This window comes from Halyomorpha halys, unplaced genomic scaffold, assembly GCF_000696795.3.
Source record: "Halyomorpha halys isolate HHAL.00 unplaced genomic scaffold, Hhal_1.1 Scaffold100.1, whole genome shotgun sequence".
Classification (NCBI taxonomy): Eukaryota; Metazoa; Arthropoda; class Insecta; order Hemiptera; family Pentatomidae; genus Halyomorpha; species Halyomorpha halys.
The window spans coordinates 2,575,012-2,595,026 of NW_027112088.1; the positions used below are offsets into that span (position 1 = coordinate 2,575,012).

General features: G+C 28.2%; 1 protein-coding gene and 1 long non-coding RNA gene across 2 annotated transcripts in view; one reads left to right on the plus strand and one right to left on the minus strand.

Annotated features, from left to right (window-relative positions):
* Positions 1-2,043: 2,043 nt before the first annotated feature.
* Positions 2,044-20,015, minus strand: part of nAChRalpha4 (nicotinic acetylcholine receptor alpha4) — a gene marked incomplete at its 5' end in the record, with an annotated part of 53,366 nt that continues 35,394 nt past the window's right edge. The window contains 6 exon segments of the mRNA XM_067050078.1: positions 2,044-2,647; positions 5,728-5,800; positions 5,958-6,130; positions 6,961-7,183; positions 9,526-9,657; positions 13,793-13,939. Of these exon segments, the coding sequence (XP_066906179.1) occupies positions 5,761-5,800; positions 5,958-6,130; positions 6,961-7,183; positions 9,526-9,657; positions 13,793-13,939 (715 nt within the window).
* LOC136796413 (uncharacterized) overlaps positions 16,738-20,015 on the plus strand; it is a 4,950-nt gene continuing 1,672 nt past the window's right edge. The window contains exons 1-2 of the long non-coding RNA XR_010844128.1: positions 16,738-16,923; positions 17,006-17,144. This is a non-coding gene — a long non-coding RNA (uncharacterized lncRNA). The remainder of the gene's footprint in view (positions 16,924-17,005; positions 17,145-20,015) is intronic.

Genomic DNA, 20,015 nt, shown 5'->3' on the forward strand with positions numbered 1-20,015 from the left:
TTATTAAATCGAATGCTACACGCCACAAACCATGAAACATTGTGTAGATATCATTAGACTGAATTCAGTTCTCATATAATTACAAATCAGTTAAGTACAAGTAATCAAAGTAAGAATGATTATTGGTTCCCCCATTCACTATCAACCATGGCTGTTCATACTGATTTGCTCATGAAGAAACAACAAAATGTAAAAACATACGGCAATTTTTCATCAAATAATATTAATGACTCAATGATAATTAAATCTACTGTTTCCGTGGGTTGACCTCTTTACAATGTTGTATAAAAACTTCCTATACATATTTTTTTTTTTTAACAAAAATTATAAATCAAGAAGATGGTCAGGGAGGTGGTCAGAAATAACACCAAAAAATAGTGCAAACTATTCTTAATAAATATAATTTGTTGCTGTTATACTTGTCCACTACCTTGATCATCACCTTGATTATTAATACAGTCAGCTATTAAATATATTATAAAAATTACAAATGTTGGATATAATCTTAAAACATTTGTGCAAAGTGGACATTTTACAAAGTTTTATTTTAATTACAAAAACAACATTTTCTTATTTAATTAAACAATACACATTCCTTCATTATTTTATAGAACAGGACTATGCACATTTATTACCAAAATATATTAGAAAGCTGGTGTTTGGAATACATTCTGCATTGTATATTATTTATTTTTAGTCTATTAACCTATTCTAAATAACAAATAACTTTTTATTAGCACCATTATTGGTAAAATTATTTATCTAATGTTAAATGTTTGTTATTGTTTATCAATTTCAGATTTATGATAGTTCTAATATAATAATGTAATTACAAAGTCATATTTCATTTAAGATAATATTTTAATTTAATGCACAATTTTTCTTCGTTAATCAGATGAAAGATCTGGTTAACTATATCTCTCCTCTAAAAACCATACCCATAAAAAATTTTCGTATAAAGATATAACATCAGCAAAAAACAAGACATACTGTAGTGATTTATCAGTTTATTGTAGTAACAAAATCTACTGTATTCAGATTTCAAATCTATATTAATTTTTAATTATATTCACCTTTTGTTGTGTTTATTTACTTTTTTTTTTTCAAACATTGAATAGAAGAATATGTTAGGATAATGGCCACCGGACAGAAGAGGCACTAAGAAGATAAAAAGGTCAAACAAAAATTGTCAGTTGTATTATTAAGAGCTAGTTCATTCGACTGAGAATTCTATACTCAGTAAATATTCAATGAAACAAAATTAAATCTTGAAATATTTCTTTTTAAAAAATGACTAGTTATAATAAACAATCTTGTTTTGTTTTTTTCATGTTAGACCTTCATACTTTACATAAGTGGGATAGTAATGACTTTATCACAAGTCTGTCACTATCTCCAGAAAAGGCAAATAATATATTAGCATTAATTCTTAGAAAATATATAAATATATTTTTCATATGATAAAATTCAAGGCATAAGTACTTACGTTTATATTCTTATATCATCAATTAATTTTTTTTGTAATTTGTATAATTTCATTATTTTTAATCACACATCGACAAAAGATAAACATAGTTTCAGTAATAACTTTATTATATTTACATCTGTAAAATGTGTTGAGATAAAACAAATCTATTTTATTTTTACTTAAGGAGCTCTCCAATTAAACAGAAAAAGTGCTGTACCTAATAATAAAAAGTCCTTTATTTTTATGTAGATAGGTTTTACCATTGAAAAAAAATTTGTTTCAATATTATTGTACAATGTCATTAAACTTCACGAGTTTTGATTCTTCATCACTAAAACTAAGTTTAGAAGAGACTTTTTTATTCAAAATCAATTATATTTATATTATATTACTTTCATAATGTCATATAAAGTTTAGAGCTTCATCTGTTAAAATCACAAAATCACTAATTAATTTTCCTAAGTATAAACAGGATTAAAAAGAAATTTCAAGAATGCATTTTTTAATTAAACAATTAAAAAATAATTCCAATTCATAAAATTTATGGAAAACCTAAAAAAGAGGAGTTTATTTTTTTTTGTTTCTTCAAAGATTAATGATCGTGGTTTTGGAAAATTATCTTTTCTTTATCACCTAACTATTTATTTTCTTTTGTCAAAATAATAACCCTTTGTTGTCATTTAAAAAACTATCACAGTTTTTTGGACAAAATAGCCACCAGTTCGGCTCTAATGCTTATTTGTTTTCATTAAAACTAATTAAATAACAATTACTACTTTATTTATAGCTTCCAATGTACCAGTGTCTCTAGTACCATTTGTTTTTCAATCTTTGAGCTGTAAAAGCAAGGCGTGAAACCACAAGGGATATTTATATTTATATATATTTTTTTAAAACTGTACTCCATATGGAGAAACTGTTGTTTCCTTGGCGCTTCTTTTATGTTATTCTCTGACAAACCTAGCTGAAAATCTATTTTTTTTTTTATAAAATACCCCACTCCTCAGCTTCTTCTCCCTCTGTTTCATAAATGTTTACAACGAATACAATACATTTTCTATAATTACAAATTCTATAACCTTGCGGGGTGTTATTAATTCATAACACTTCCGATACGCATAGTGTTACCATTATTTCCAAAGTTATCCACTTCATATTATTATTGCCTCTCTTCTTTCTCTGAAACAGAAATAATTTTATCTCATCATTAAATTTTTATATTTTGAGTTTAAAAAATAAATAAATATATGAAGAAGAAAGTGCTCTTTTTAAAAATCTAATAATTAATAACACTATCTTCCATGATGTTTGTCTGGTAATGTCATACGTATGAATGGTAATAGAAATTAATGTTTGGAAATATTGAGTCATAAATATGCTAGGATTAGTGAATATGAAAAAAATGCCCTTTTTCCATGACTTAAATTAAATAAAAAGACTTTTCTATCCATGGCTTAAATTTACAATGTTTAAACTTTTCTACTATTCTTTGTTAAATATTTAGACTTGCAGTAAAATAAAACCAATGTATGAATTTTTCGAAAAGCAGTTTATTGCACAGATTGTTTAACCTTGTTAAAAGCTTGTAAAAGATGTATTTTCAGAGGGATTATATTGGTTATATATTTGAGTATTCATAATGCTGGTATACTATTGCGGGGAATTTTAACTGTAAATATTATTGAAGTAGTAGAAATCCAACAATTTAATAAAGTTATTGGGTTTATTATTAAATGAAAACCGGAAAAAAAAATTATTGTAGAACTGATGGGTAAGCCCTCAAGGTGTACACCCAAAATGTTGGAGGGAAAATACAGCTAAGGTTGTTTTTGCAGAATTGGATTTTCACTGGGGTTGGGGGGCAGCAGTCCTTGGTGATGTAGCATTGAATCTTAGGATTTCGTATGCCTTTTATTTTTATTATTATCGCATACCTTTTTTTTTTTTAAATTAATTCAGCTTTATAACTGTATTGGATGCTTGTGTGAGTTCTAGAAATGTAATTAAGATTGAATCTTCACTCCTATAAATATCCACTAATATTTTATGCTTCATATATAAATTGGTAACTTCTTTAACTGTGTATAAGGAAACTAAATAATGATAGAAAAAATCTTCTAGCTAAATTAATTTGCTCAGTAAAGAGCCTCAGTGGTGAAGGTATTGCACTAACTACTTCTAGGCCAGTTTGGATGTCTGTTGTATCAAGTTTGGATTCACTCTTGAGTTGTCTCAGGTATATCTTCTTCTTCTTCTGGCATGACAGATCGTGGAAGTCCAAGGCCTGGCGCGATGTACTACAAATATCAGACAGAATACATAAAACGGAAATACATCGCGCATGTCTTGACAAGTTTTTCATAGGATGGGTTCGTCACTGCCATGCTAATTTTTGTGAGTACCCACCCATTGGCTAACAGGCCTCACAAAAGCCCATGTGGAGGCTGTAAGTAAATATCATGTAATTATAAAAAAATCCTGGTAGCCAGGGCTCGAACTCACAACCTTTGGGTTGGTAGACAGGCGCTACCACACTGCTACCGTCGCCCCAGGTATATCTAGCTTCTTTAAAGTGGAGAAATAATTCTTGAATGATCTGGTAAATATACTGGTATTTGAGGGAGGATGCTGGTCTTATCATCTCCTGTACTACAATTGGTTACTGAACAGTACAAAGTACTAAAATCAACCTTTCTTGGATTGTAGTGTTGCACTTTTTTTTGTCACTTGGTAAAGAACAATAGGAGCATCAGCTTACTACCTGATAAATAGAGTAATCCTTCCAATACATCCCAACATTCATTTTTCTTTGAAAAAGGGTATAAGATTTTGACTATACAAAACAATTTAGCTTCCTGTGTTACATGGATATTTTTGTGATATAAAGCCCTTAGCAATCAGATACAATGGAGATTTAGCTTTAAATATTAGTAAAATTATAAATTTATACCATCAGTGCACTCAAAATGAGAACCTTTATTGTTATGGTGAGTATTTGTTCACAAATTCAGATGATGTGGACCAGGGAGGGTTTTATAACAAAAGACAAAGAGTATGTGTTGCTCTAACAGATTCCAACAGAAAAACATCCTTAGACAAAGGAAAGCCAGAAGCAGTGTTGCCATCTACTGTTTTATTTACAATAATATTTAAAAATTATATAGTAATATCGATTTTCTACAACAGATAACTGTCAATACCATAAATGGCATGACTAGAATATGTTTTAAGAAACTGTATTCTTCGAAAAAATATATCAATTTTTGAAGAGAATGTGAAATATGTAAGGACATATAAAGTATAATTTTATGATAGTTGTTTTCTACTTAGTTTGAGTTTATATTTGTTTTATTCAAAATATTAACATAGTTCATAGTAGCTGTGTATAAATATAGTTGTTATTAAATAATAATTTATTGATTTTTTTTTGTTTCAAGTACAAAGGATATGATGAATACTTAATACAGATACTGATATTCAAATACAATTTTTCTCTATTACTCAATACGCAGTTCATCAAAAAAAATGAAGTAAGTAATAACATTTTATTGAGTGTATGTTTATATTATTAGCAAATTACTAAATCCATCTTATTATAGGATCTCTGGAAACTTTAAAATTTTAATATTAATAATTCGGATAAAAATATTCATATGTATATTTTAAAACATTGACATTTCAATATTTTTCCAACATCCGTAATTTAAAGTGATCTTATCAATGTAACTATAGCTCAGAAAATGTTCCTTACTTGCCAAATGTAGTATGCATTGCTGATTATATCTAAGCATTTATTGAATTCATAATTATTATAATTAATATTTTACTCATTTATCTTATAAATTAATTCTTTGCTGCTACAATTTACACTAATTTATAAGCATAGATGGTACGTAATAGAAAATTTAATACAGTAGGAGATTCAATTAGGCACCATCAAGATTGATTATTACATATAGATAGAAATAAAAAATAAATGCTTTACAAATTCTATTTTAATTATTTTTTCGAAGGGCATCCATTTTTAAATTTATTTATTTAAAATTGGTAGCCAAATGAATAACACAATACAGTGAATTTGGAGTTTCAAATAATTATTCATGTTATACTTAAGTAAGTAGTAGAAGGTTTTTTTAAATTAATTCATTATTTTTACAGTTACTTTGTCAAGAACTATTATAAGAATGGCTGTCCTTCTAACAACAAAAATAGTTTTCTTTGAAATGGATTTTATGAAAACAATTCCTTAAATATCTTACCTAATTTATGATGTCATCCAATGTTTTCCACTATCAATTTTCATTCAGAATAGTAGAGCTGATTTTAGGTTTCCTAAAATTAAAAAAAAAATTATTGGTTTTAGAATCTTCAAATTGAATTTTAATTAAGTACTATGATATAAGATATACATTATTCAGTTTGATGTATTTGTATTTAAAAAGGATTGTAAGCATTATTTATTATATGTAGTTTTAAAAAATGTAAATACCTGACTAATGATGTAGCAAATTCTGAAAACTTCTTATCAATTGGAACACGATCATCATAAAGTGTTGGTGCTTGGAGTATTATTCCAGCTGTACCAACAAGTACCGCTAATGTAAATATCCATAGGAATAATCTATCCAATACCATGGCAACATATTTCCAGTCTTCTTTTACCTGTTAAAACAACACTTTTCAAAAATTTGTTTATCATTTAATTTATGTTTTAATAACAGGCATATCAATTGACCTTATCAGTGTGCTATAACACACACTACATTATAATTATGATAACTTTATAATCTGTTAATGAGTAATAAATCTTTAAATATAGTTTCTTGTGTTGGATTTAATGTTAAATGATATTTTAAGGCCTTTTTTATTCGAGAATTCTTTATTTAGAATTATGAAAAAATCATCATTTCGAAAAGATTGCAATGTAAAAGCTGTTCTGTAATTGTTATAATCCTCCTTTATTGAAACAGTGCTTATGAGTCATGGATTTTTACAAACTCTTTTCTTTTCACTGAATAAAATAAAACTGAAAAATAATAAAAATTGTCAAACACAAAATTCACATACTGCAATATGAAAAGCAAAATTATTTTTTTTTTTTTATTAGCTCCTTATTAATTTGTTATCAAATTAAATTATTGGATAGTGCAGTTTTTGACTTCTGCACAAGCAATTATCTCTTATTGTTCATCAGTTTCTCTTAGAGCATCTCAAAGACTTCTTATTCTAAATTTACAAGAAAGAATAAGACTTCCTAAAACTTCAATGGGTTAATTCATGCAAATCCGGTTATAAATAAATAAATAAAGATAAGCTAATAGAAATGACACACATGATCAGTATATTTGGGATAACATCCTTACTGATCATATCTCCATCATCAGAACATGAAGTCCTGAATACTTCTCAGTATAGAATCAGATACTGAGAGTGCATATTTTATTTTACTGTTTGCTGAAATCAAAGATAAGGTAAAATAAAGTTTGCATTACCTTGGTTGAATCTTCTTGCATTTTAGTATGTTCAGCAATGAATCTTACACAAAAACAAGATTTATGCATGTTTGGAGGGCAGCGAGAGTGAGAAAATGCTGGAGACCTCAAAAGTGGAGGTGATTTCGACTCAGATATTGTCATCTCTTCCGTGTCGGCCGAGACAAGAGATGGACCATGGATTTGGCAGGAACCACTGAGCCCAGAAAGTCCTTCACAAATGCTATAAAAGAAAACATTATTAACTGTCACTATCAAGTAAGAATATGAAACACTATTTTTGAAATAACTACAATTAATAATGTAACCTACTCTATTGTATGATATTATTCATAAAATGAATTTTTTTTTTGTAATTTTAAGTATGCTGTGTACTGTAGCAACCAGATATATATTTGAGCAGCACTACTGGTTATACTGGTTAAATAAAACATTTCTTTCACTATTCATTATTGACTAATTGATAGTGAAATGCTTAGTCTGTAGTCTATCTTCATAAATCTAGAATTGTCCCATATATATATATATATATATATATATATATTTTGTAGCTCAAGTCCTCCATTGAGGATCTTTACAGCTCCAGAGTAGGAATGTTAATTATGAAAATAATTAAATATATTTAATGAAAAGAAAAAAAAGAATTAATTATCTCCAGATTGATCCATGGTTATTCCAGAAAAGATTCATAGTATTTTTTTTTTGTTTGCTCAAATCCTCCACTAAGGGAACCTGTCTTGATTTATTTCTTAAGGCTGCCACAGTATTAAAATTGACTGACCCAGGTGGGAATTGAATCCACAACCTTTTAGACAAAGCCCTCTCTCTGGGACCCGCTCATCTATCAGATCCTCCGAATATTTTTCGCTCATTTTGTTACAATACACCATAAAAATCTAATGCCACTTTCTCAAATCTTTTTACATGTTCTTATTCTGGGTTTAAGGTTGCTATTTGATAACCTTTTGGTTGGCCTAGTCCCACTTGATATCAAATCATCCTGCATAGAACTTGTTTCAAAGTCCTGAAGCCGCTCTTTCTAGTGTGTTTACAAACACCACACCTCAAACCCATAAAACATAAACATATTTATAATTTTTTATGCAGTAAAAGGAAAATTTAAATGGACTCAAAAAAATTAAGAAATTTTTGAAGAACTCAAAATAAAATTAATTGAAGATATAGAATTAAACTACCTAATTTTAGATAAAATCTTTTATATAGAAACCAACAGTTCCAATTTCACTAATAGTGGTATGCTATAATATATAAATCAGATAAAACAAGTAAAAATAAATTATACTTTTTTACAGTAGAACTTTTACAGGAATTATTGGCAATCATACATGCTTTACAAAAATTTTATAGTTTAATAGCAAGATATAAAATAATAGTAAGAACAGAAAACTGCTATAAATTGTCTGTATACATGTAAAGCCCACCTACCAAACTAATAATATGGATAAATTATTTAAAATCATTAAATAAAAAACATATATCTTCATGTTTTTTATTTAATGATTTTAAATAATTTATCCATATTATTAGTTTGGTAGGTAGGCCAAGTAAACAAAATAAATAAGCATATCAGTAGGAACTCTGTTGAAACTTCAGACATAAAATTATATGATTTTTATTTAAGTAATTTTAAAGGAAAAAAAATTGTGATAAAGTTATTGAAAATCAAAGAAATGATATCAATATTACCAACAAATTAAACAATGACAAGAAAAATCACAAAATTATAAATGGAATAGTATATAAATATTTAAAAATCAGTTTCTCATGTCTCCTTTGTTAAATTTTTATATATTTTCTAGATAAATAGTGACAATGATATGTGCTGATATGAAGCAGAATCATGAATAGAATTTACTTTAAAATTTTGACTTTAATTTTTTTATATTTTATTATTATGCAATTTGAAAAGTCTTAAAAGGCTAAGTTATATTTAGCAGAATCATGAATAGAATTTACTTTAAAATTTTGACTTTAATTTTTTTTTATATTTTATTATTATGCAATTTGAAAAATCTTAAAAGGCAGCAGTTATATTTACTCAATACTTTCCTCATTGATCAAAAACTATTCCTCTACCTAATTAATAATAAAAAATAGAGATTCATTTGATGATAAAACCAAATTCTCACACTATTTATTAGTTCAACCTAAAAACCCAGGTTGGTACTACATAAAAATTGTAAATTATGAAATCAGATATCTTTAGTTGCCTTTTTGTAATTACCTATATTTCAGTTTTTGTTTTTTTTATTATATATTTTTTAGCTGTGTTGTAAAAATCAAATCTTTCATTAGTTGTACTTCTAGAAATAATTTCAAAATTGTATAAATTTAGCTTTTAACTCATTGTATCCTACAAAAAATCTGAACAATTAAAGGTTTTACAAACTAATATTTCATTTTATGTTTATTATTTTTGTTTTTTAATTCGGCACCAACTGATAGATTTTGGAACCTGGTTGAACCACATTTGTTATACTTTGCTGAATAAACTAATATAAAAAATTATTAATTAATGTCTTTTTGAAAATGCTAAATGAATACCTGTCTGGAGATAATCGCTCTTTGGAGTTGGCTATAGGGCTTTCTCCACTAGCGCCACAGCTATATGGATAGTAAGAAGTTAATTCTGTTTTCCCTTGTCTTCCTGTTCGCATTACCAGTCCTCTGCTGAACCTGAAATCAAAATGATTAAATATATTTAATGAAATGATTATGACAGTACATCTTATATCAACAGAAACAATCAAATAAATGCTTTTACGTAAAGGTTGGGGTAATGTTGAATTGAGGTATGACATTTTTTTTATTTTAAGTATGTTGTATATTGTCGCAACCCGATATATATTTGGGCAGCATTACTAGTTAAATACATCATCTCTATATTAATCGTAGAAATTCTTAGTCTGCTATCTATCTCGAAAAATCTAGCATTGTCCCCATTAAGGATCTTTACAGTTCCAAAGTGGGAATGTTAATTGTCAAAATGATTAAATATATTTAATGAAATGATAAAAGAGAATTGATTATCTCCAGATTGTTCCATGGTTATTCCAGAAAAGATCCATAGTTCATATTTTTGTTAGTATTTTTTTATTAATATGGCTCATTAAAATTACTCATATACTTTGTTTTTATAATCAACTGTTAATTTAAATTAGCGTATATATTTTAAAAAATTGTTGTTAAAATTACTATTTTTTGATATTTCATGGTTTATAATTGTACTGCGAACTACAAAAATACCAATGAGAACTACCTCATTTGTTACCCTGAGATCAACAAGCTCCATAACCCGCCACAGGTTAAATTACATATCTGAATTTAAAAGAATTTACATTTTCAGCGAACCCTATTATGTTTACTTATAACAGCAATGTCTTTTTATATTTCCATAAACAGGAATTACTGTTCCTGTTAGTAGAAATCTTGCAATACAAGATTAAGTCCCTATATTAGTCAGCGAGCTTCCTTCTTAGACATTTTACATTTTATCAGAAGAAGGACCGGTGTCTTTAAACCATTTAACCAAGTATGAGCTTGGTTCATGATATGGGAGCCCTTGAGATTAGAGATGGGCTATTCTAATTATTTTATGGATAACACTGGGTAACAAACAACACCCAGTTAAAACCATTAATTTTTTAATATTTGAAAAGTGAATTAAACTAAAAAGGAGCTCAAAAAACATTTAAAAGAGGATTTTTGATTAGGTAAATCATGTATTACATATTTAAAGCCTATTTATTAAAGTACACCATTTTCTTGTGACATCTGTGATAATATGTTCAATCTTTCTTGAAGCAATCGTACTCTTAATTCTTCATTCGGTTTAACTTAATGATCATTAATTAGAGTTAAGGACCTCTATGGATCTAGGGTTCTGGGGCCTGGTCTTAGTGAGACCATAGGATAAAGATGGCACAGATCAAAAGAACTTAATAATTTCATGTATTGTTCCCATTATCTTAGATAATGATTATTACTCTATAATAGTATTAGATGTATGAATGACAATAGATTTTATTTAATCCATAAGTAATAAGTTGGTTGTCCCTTTTACTATATGATTTTCAACTCCATTTTACTGTATGAAAAATTTTAATACAATTTTAAGTATATTGCTTTAAAAAAGTGAAAAGACATAGTTAATGATCTTGATTGAGCTGTAGTCTTTGACACGATTAGAGTTTTATTTAGTAATAGGAATTAAATCATTCTTTATATTGTTTATTTTTATTAAGTAATATAAAAGTGGAATTATTTAAATTCGAACTCTTTTTTCAGTTCTTCAAATAAATCATTAAAATTATTTTACTTATTCATTTTATTGTAATGTATAAAAAATATATACATATTGTATAACAATTTTTTTTCTTTTACAATTTCAGTATTTAATGACAACCTTGTTAAAGCCTCTACCTGGTTCGTCCCTGGGAAATTTTAGAAAAAAGAAAAATTAAAAATTAAACAAACAAAAAATTTTGTTTACCATTCTGATACCTTAAAATAATGTTAATAATTAGTGTTAAACTTTGTTTAAAATTTAAAAGTTAACTTTAATATGTAGATAGGTATTTCCTGAAAAAGGGAGGCTGTCCATCCCGAGGCACATATCTGTTTCTACCCTCCCGGGAACATTAAGCTAGCTATTATAATAGCACTCATTTACCTAGGAGCTCCTCCAAATAATATTTTTAAAATAAATGCTATTATTTGAAAAAAATAAAAATAAATAAAACTGTAAACGGCACAACAAAATATTATTATAACTTTGGATTATAGCCAAAAATATGATAGACTGAACTTATGATGTATAATTCCTTTTAATGTTTTTCTAAAGACCTTTTTTTCACGCTAAATTTACCAAGCTTTTACAGTCAAATCAGTATAAAGAATGAGCGCATAAAAATAAATCTGAAAATCGCGTTTCCATTTATGTTATTTCATAAATAATATATATTTTTTTATTTCTCAGACCTCGAGTTTTGTGTGCTTAAATATTTTGGCTACTCCCTTTGTTAATAACCTGTGTTAGTATTCATAAGTCATATTTGAAAAAATAAGACTTTTATTAACATAAAAAATAATTTATAATCATAGTTAATGGAAATATTTACCTTTTTTTATTTTAATTGATTTTCGAATTTTAATTTTTCAATTAAAATAATTCCGTGCAAAAAATGAATTAAAATCAAATATGATCTAATTTATTATTAACTGAAAAATAATTCAATGTTAAGTTGTTAAAAGGCATTTACTGTTTATTGCCTCAGATATTCCTTATAAGCTATTTGAACCTACGTTTTGAGCCGATAAAATATTACGGTTTAATTTTTGATAGTTGTTTGCATTAAACGTTGGGAAATATTTCTTCTAGACCCGAAATAACTCGCATATAAGTATAAAATGAACTAGCCCCTATAGATATGGCTCTTTGAAAAATTGTGGTAGGGTAGCAGTTTGAATGATATGTACCCTTCATATTCCTCTAAGGTGCAATTTTTCAAAGGGCAGACAGATGGGCCGCGCCTTAGGCCCGTTTTTCCAATTTCTCATTTTTCTTCCTCATACATTTCCTCGAGTAGTTTTTAAATTTCCATACAGTTCATCCGATATCGTTAATTTTTCACGCATTGTCGGATAATCGTAAATTGTTTCGGGATTTTTATGTTATTTAGCAGTAAGTCCCAGATCTTTATTTAAATACACATTAGGCATAGTGACATAATAGATAACAATTTAAAATATATTATAACTTGAATGCTAGAACTAAGGCATGATTAAGCCAAAAATGGCAGAAATTGTAAACTTTATGTCCTCGATGTTACGATTTTTTAAAAAATGCATATTTTCATTGTATTCGTGAAAATGTCTATTATATTTTGGCCAAAATGTTCCCTGATGTGATGAAAGCAACTTTTTTTTTATTATTAATAATTTACCTTAACACACTAGAAACTTATTAACTATTTTTAATATATTATAAACAAGTTGGGATGGCAGGATTTAAGAAAAAAAAAGGAAACTAAATTTTAAACAAGTTTAATAATTGTATGCTATCATGAAATTACATGATACAGTTATTTTGTTAAAGAGAACTTCATTATTTTTTCTCTTTAATTACTGTTGCTTTAAATGGTATTAAAGTAGGAGAAAAACCTACTGCAAGTTCTTTATTAGGTATGTTCGATTATCCTGCCTCTCTGTGCATTTCAAATTAAGGGACAAATGTAATTTTCTCGTTACGCTGGCGTTAATATTATTTCGGTGCCTAGTGATGTTGCGTTTCCTTTTCATCTTTATTTTATCGGCCTATTTATACTTTTTAGTAGTTTAAATAAATTTACTTGGAGTCATTGATATAAATTAATTATGGGAACAATTTGCGGATATTTTCCATCAAGGAGATGGTCAGAAGGGTAGTAAAAAAAAAAAAAAAGTGGTACCTATTTATTTAAAAATTTATGTTTTAGCATATTGTAGGTGACCAGGTTGCGTTGCGAATTTTTTTTTCCCCGGTTAAAAAGACAAATTTCACCCTTTTCGTGAACTAACTTTATCGGCCGATTTTATGTATTGGGTTTTTTAATTACCTGCAAAACTGTAGCAACTTTACGGAAGTATTTAGGTTAACAGAATAAATTAAAAATAAATGAAAGTGAATAAAAACGAATAAAAGTTTTAACGTAAAATATAATTGATTTTAGTTTAAAATTTTCACCAGGATATTTCAGTGATTGTTAAGTATGGTAGTAAGGTCCAGCTATATAAATGCTAAATATCATGCAATTAATTTCTACAATATTACCTGTTGGTTTCGAACTGGTATTGAGGCCTTCGCATGACCAGGAGCCTCGGCAGTATGTGTATGAAGACCCTTTTTACCCAGGGGGCCATTCTGTGCGTTTGAGGCGATCTAAAGTGTACGTTGAGTACCACCACTGTCACGCATATACTGAAAATAAAAATACATTTAAATTATTTTGATTTAACATGCTATTTCCAATAATTCAGTTATTTTGTTAAATCTAGTGTGGGTGTGATGCCCGTTCAACTTTCTCTTTTGGTTAAAATTAATCCTATTTTTCTATTTCTATTTAAATATTTCTCGTTGTAGAAATTTAACATTTTTCTTTTGCAACCATATGCCAGAAATACGAAAATATAACAGTTAACTAAGATCTAAATTCAGCCATTAAATATATATTTAATTATAAATTGTTAAAAAAACAATATTAAAATTCTAATTGTGATTTTATGGAGTTAGTCATCGTATTAACTGATAGGCTCATACATAAATTATGTGAAATTAAAGAACTAACCATTTAATAACTATGGTGACATGAAAATATTAATAATACTGGCGAAACAGAAAAGTGGAGAGGCATGCGGGCGCCAGTTTATAACAATCAAACTCATTTGAACTGACCCTTTATTTATGCATTCCTCGTTATTCTTTATTACCTCTGAATGTTAAATTTTTTTCTGTAAGATTTGGCTTTCCAATATTATATAAAATGTCTATATTACTGCTCTCCTCTAGAAATATTTTTTTCAACCTGGAAAAAATACTTTTCCTCCTCCCTCTATAAGTTAATACTACTACTATTACTAATCTATATGCAAGATTATTTCCAACAAACAAAATTTAAGATACTTTTTTTTCCATAACCCCTATTTCTTAATTTATGGTTTTTAGCATTAATACATATACCAATATATATTTTAATTCTGCACTGTTTCCTTCTTCTGTAGTGGCCTACATTTTAAGGAGTTTTTGAGTTGTAATTTTGTAGTAGTGGACAGAGGAAGCTTTTTTGAAAATTCGGCATTTAATCCCTTATCATTAGATTTACATTTAGATGCCTATTTTAATCAAAATTGTTTGTCACCTTTTGCGAAAATTAAAAAAAAATAACTGTAAAATCCGTTAAAATGGCATTTACGGTCAGGTGATTTAATTGAGAAAGTCTAATTTTTCTGTAGAAACTCAAATTTGAAATTTTCATGATCATAGTACTCCCACTTACTAAGTATAATATATATGGGTAAGTAGAATTTCAAAGCACTATAATAGATTGTATAGTGAAACAAGATGCTTTACTTTTTTCCCAACATTGTGTAAGGTTTGGCCAGAGAATAAAAAAAGGAAATATGTTAAAAATGTTATATGGAATAACGTAGTGAATAAAGGGTAAAAACGAGCGGTGATGTATTTAAGCCTTGGAGAAGGGTTGGTGGGTTGGACTATTGTGCTATGGCGGCTCGCGCGGCCTACTGTTCCACTCCATTAACCACTCCCTCGTATTATTCTTTTGCTCCCCGTGGTGTGCTCTTCACCTTGTTATAGCATCATTTTCTTATATGGTCCTTCTTACCAAAGGAAACCTTCATTCCTCCATAGTTATGGACTCGAAGAGATGAAAGGTCGTTATGTGCTAATGGACTCTGGTAAATTACGACTCTTGAATAGGATATCGAAAATGACCAGTTAAATCAGTTTGTACAAATATTTAATTGTTTTTATTGCTAAGAATATTTAATAATAAATATTTTGATATATTTACAGATGTAAAAATAAATAAATTACATATGCACACTATACACAGAAGTAAAAACATACATAGCACGTCAAAAAAGTATAATATTTATTGAATCCCGACGTTTTAGTTCGGGAGCGCGATGCATAAAACCCAGCTCATGAAACATATATCTGCAAATTATTTTTCACCAAACCTAGCACGGAAATACTTTCCAGGCGATCCTTACTAAACTTACTAATTGGTTAATTTAGTAAACAATTAGATATTTTTTTCTTGTTTCTCGCCTGTAACTCTAAACAGTGCCTACTAGCTAAAAAGTTATATTATTACAAATTAAACTGTCCTAAATTATGTGTTGTTAAAGCGTTTCGTTCTTCATCTTTCATCATCTTGATGTTTATTGAATTAGGTGTGATGTTCTTGAGTTTGGTGAAAGATTTTAACTGGTAGGTGTATTATAAAAGTCCTTCATAACTTTTAAGCTACCTAATTTTCAAATATTTTTGTGGGAAGCGAGCCCCTTGTGTCCAAATTCAATTTGTGGCCATATGCTCCTATTTGTTGGGAAATACTGGTCTAACTAAATTTGTAGAGGTGCGCAAACCTTTCAAAAAACGCTAAAGTACTTAGATTCAATGCAATTGACGGAATTTCCACTGAAACTCACCCCTACTTTTATGGTATTACTTTCTGACTAGAAAACAAAAACCTACGATATATACCGAATTTCAGCTCTCTGATCTAAAAGGAGCCTAGTGGTACCTAAATGTCGTGGCAAAAAATGGTATTAGATAAACATTCCGCAAACCTTCAAAACCGTATTCTAGCAGTTCAAAAACTGCTATAAAACGCAACCCCCATGATGATTCCCTGTGATTGACAGTCTACAAAAGTTTATTGTTTTCGGGAAAAAATATTAAAATATGGAATTAATATTTTATCGATATTAAAGTAATAATTTTAGCTATTATGTTCTTTATTTCTGTTGATACCCTTAAGCTTTGAGAAAATAAATTATCTTACCTGGAGGGTCCTGATATCTTAAAATGGTTTGGACCCCACTTGTATGTAGACGGTTTTGAGTGAAATGATAGTAGTAGTGATCAGAAAATAGATTATAACAAAAAATATAAATGAAGATTAAATATTCTTATTCACAGGAGGAACAGGGTAGTAAGTGGCAAGACACTGTGCCACTAAATAAAACTTATTGAGTTTCAAGCTATTTATTTTGTTTCTGTAGTCCAGAGCCCTGGAAAGGGAAGGGTTCTGAAGCCTTTCTGGGGTCAACCCATAAAGGTACTCTTAATTGGAAAAAAGTGTGGCAGATAACCTTGATCTTAAAAAATCACCTCCTTGCATAACAGTTGTTCTAAATACAGTAGTTCCGTACAAAGTAAGTTCACATTATTATTATTATTATTATTATTATTATTATTACACTTATAAACGGTTCGAACTTTTTTTTTTTTTTGTAGCGTATTAACATTGATTGGAGAAAGAAGAGGGAAAGCTCCGTCAAGGGGTTGGGAAACGTAACCTCTCAACAGTTTTTTAGATTTTTTGATTTAGGGAGAATTTCTATCTCAAGGCCGCCTTTTTAGAGCTTCTCATGAGGTACTAATAACTAACGAATAGCTATATTTTCAAAGTTTAAAAAAATAATAATCCAATGAAATGAAAAACAAGATATACACTCATATTACTTTTTTGAGGGCTTTTGTGTTTACATTAAAAAAAGTTTTTTTTTTTTATTGAATGTATAGCTATGTGTTATATGACTATAATTTTTTTTAAATATTTTTTTACATATTCTTACATTAGATAGTTTTATTAACTATAACATAATTAGTTATTTTGCTTATTTTAAATGATATCTAAATATCATCTAACGTTTAATTATGTTCTAACACCATCGTCTTAATTTTGAACTGTTAAAAATCTTTTTATTTAAATTTAACAATGTTCATCAATAAAAACTAATAACCTTTAATGTATATTTCTCGAAGCAAAGTTGACTTTGGACTTATTATTGCACGTTGAAGATTATCTGATACAGCAGATATATCATAAACGAGAGGGTTAAACTTAACTTTTAGATTTTTTTTATTAAATTAGAATAATTATTATTATATTAATTTCAATTTTTTATGAAAATTAATTTCAAAGATAAAAAAATAGAGACAAATATTCAGTGAGAATATTTGTATGATATGTTTGGTAGAGGATTGGTTCCTAACGCACCCGTTGAATACACAATTCCAGTCCCCAATGTTGACCTACGTAACCGTCCGACTGAAGTACTATTATTGGTGGATGCAGATTGGTTGTTTTGGCTGATCATTCTGGATTTGGTTATGATCCAGACGAAGGGTATAGGCCACTATGAGATAAATATCGTTTTTGAGCCTAATTATTTTGATTAATCTCCAACTAATCGAGTTCGTTGACATTAAACGGTCCTACTTTTAACTTTACAAATGACATTTAATTGTTTAATTTATGTTCAACATTTTTTTTTTCAAATCAATGTTTTCCTATTGCAATTCATCTATTTCAGTTCATTACGAATTTGGACTATCCTCATAGGAAGCTTCAATTTTGAATCCAAGTTTTAAAAAAATTAAAACCCTCCTAACAGTAAAAAAAAAAATTGATTGGTATACCCAGCTAACCATAAAACATAAATATTGGTATACCCAGCTAACCATTAAAAATAAATATTCATGCTCCTACAAATAAGATACTATATTTATAAAACTTATATTTTTGTTTTCTTCTGTCCTTATATGCCGAATAAAAGTTACGTTATCACGTACAAAGACGTAAAACCAGAATGAAGACCAGAATATTTGTGTGGGATTACTTGACCCTTACTATTGATAAGTTACACCGAGCGTGTTCAGGACTTGGATGAGTGACCGCTCGATTTGGATAATCACTCATACCAGATCACGATTCGCCTCCCCCCTCTGGATTTGTGAGCCCTTTGGATCCGCCAGCCTACTGGAGGATTCCGCACTAGGACTGATGACCATACCCCGAGTACCTTCATCGTGAATCGTATATGTGGTTGGGCCACATCACGCGGCCAAAGGTCTAAAAAAAATTAGTATTTAAATGATATTTTCACATAGTTTTTGTTATGTAGAATAAAAATAAGCCTATTTAAAATTTGATTTTAATTTGTTAGTTAGTATATAAACTTTTTAATTTATATTTATAACATTTATATGCTAAACATTTTAAATTATATAATTTTTAACTACAATTCGTTTTTAAAATCAATTTTTTGTACAATATTAATTTATATATAATAGATATAAATCCCCAACAAAAATAATCCCAATAAATAAACAACTGGGAATACGAAAATTTTAAATCCAAGAGTTGTGTGTTTGAAATAGATTTTAAATGGCCATTTGAAATCGATATAGATTAAAACTGATATGTATTTTATTATTTTATAATTCCATATTTAAAAAAGTAAGCTTGAGGTGGTTATACATTTTTTCCATATATTTTTATTGGTATATAATAATAAAAAATGAATCCCACTAAAAAAAAAACAACCAAAATAAAGTTGTTTATAATAAATGTAATATATAGTTATTAACAGAATAGTAATTTATTGAAAAGGATAATGAGTACTATGATGACGAAGTGATAAGAATTTCGCGGGTTAATATTAACGTTATTTTGATGTATCTTCAGGAAATACGTTTTAAAATTATATTCAAAACATTGTTCGAAACACAAGATTTATTTTTTACTCTCCAGATGTTAATGAGTGTTCAAAATTAAATGAAATTAGCATCAGAACAATTTGTATATTATCTCCTTTGTCACTTCCCATCAACAGGACAAGAATGGCGAAACAATTATGATTTTCCTTTTAATCAAATGTATAAAGATTATATAGAAATTTAAATTATTTCATGTCCTCATTTCCAAATTATTTCACCACACTCAGAAAAAGTTCCCAATTTGAAACGATGTGATCCCATGCCATTTTAACTGCGAATTTGACAGCTGAATGCTATTTCTGTTTTCGGCAGTTGAGACACGCAGAAAACCAAAGGCTGAGAAAACATTAGCTGATAAAAGAACATTGATCACCAAAATTCGCCTACATATTAAGGTGGCACAAGAAACAGGTTTGAACAAAGATATTTGACTCTTGATTTTCAAATGAAGTCCTCTTCAAATTATAAGAACCATTAAAAAATAAATTTTCGAAGGTACATTGAGGTGAAGAATGAACCCAATCTGAGAAACCTCATTCAGAACATGAAATTTTTGAAGATTGGTCCTAGACGGGAACGAAGAGTTGATAGTTCAAACATTTTTTTTTTAAAATTGGAAGAACTAATATTTAATCACAAAAAAATATAAAGGGATATAGATAAACATAGACCCTACACAATAAAAAAAATATTATAAGCTTTCGAAAACGATCTAGATATTCAATTGTCGCTTCCTATGAGA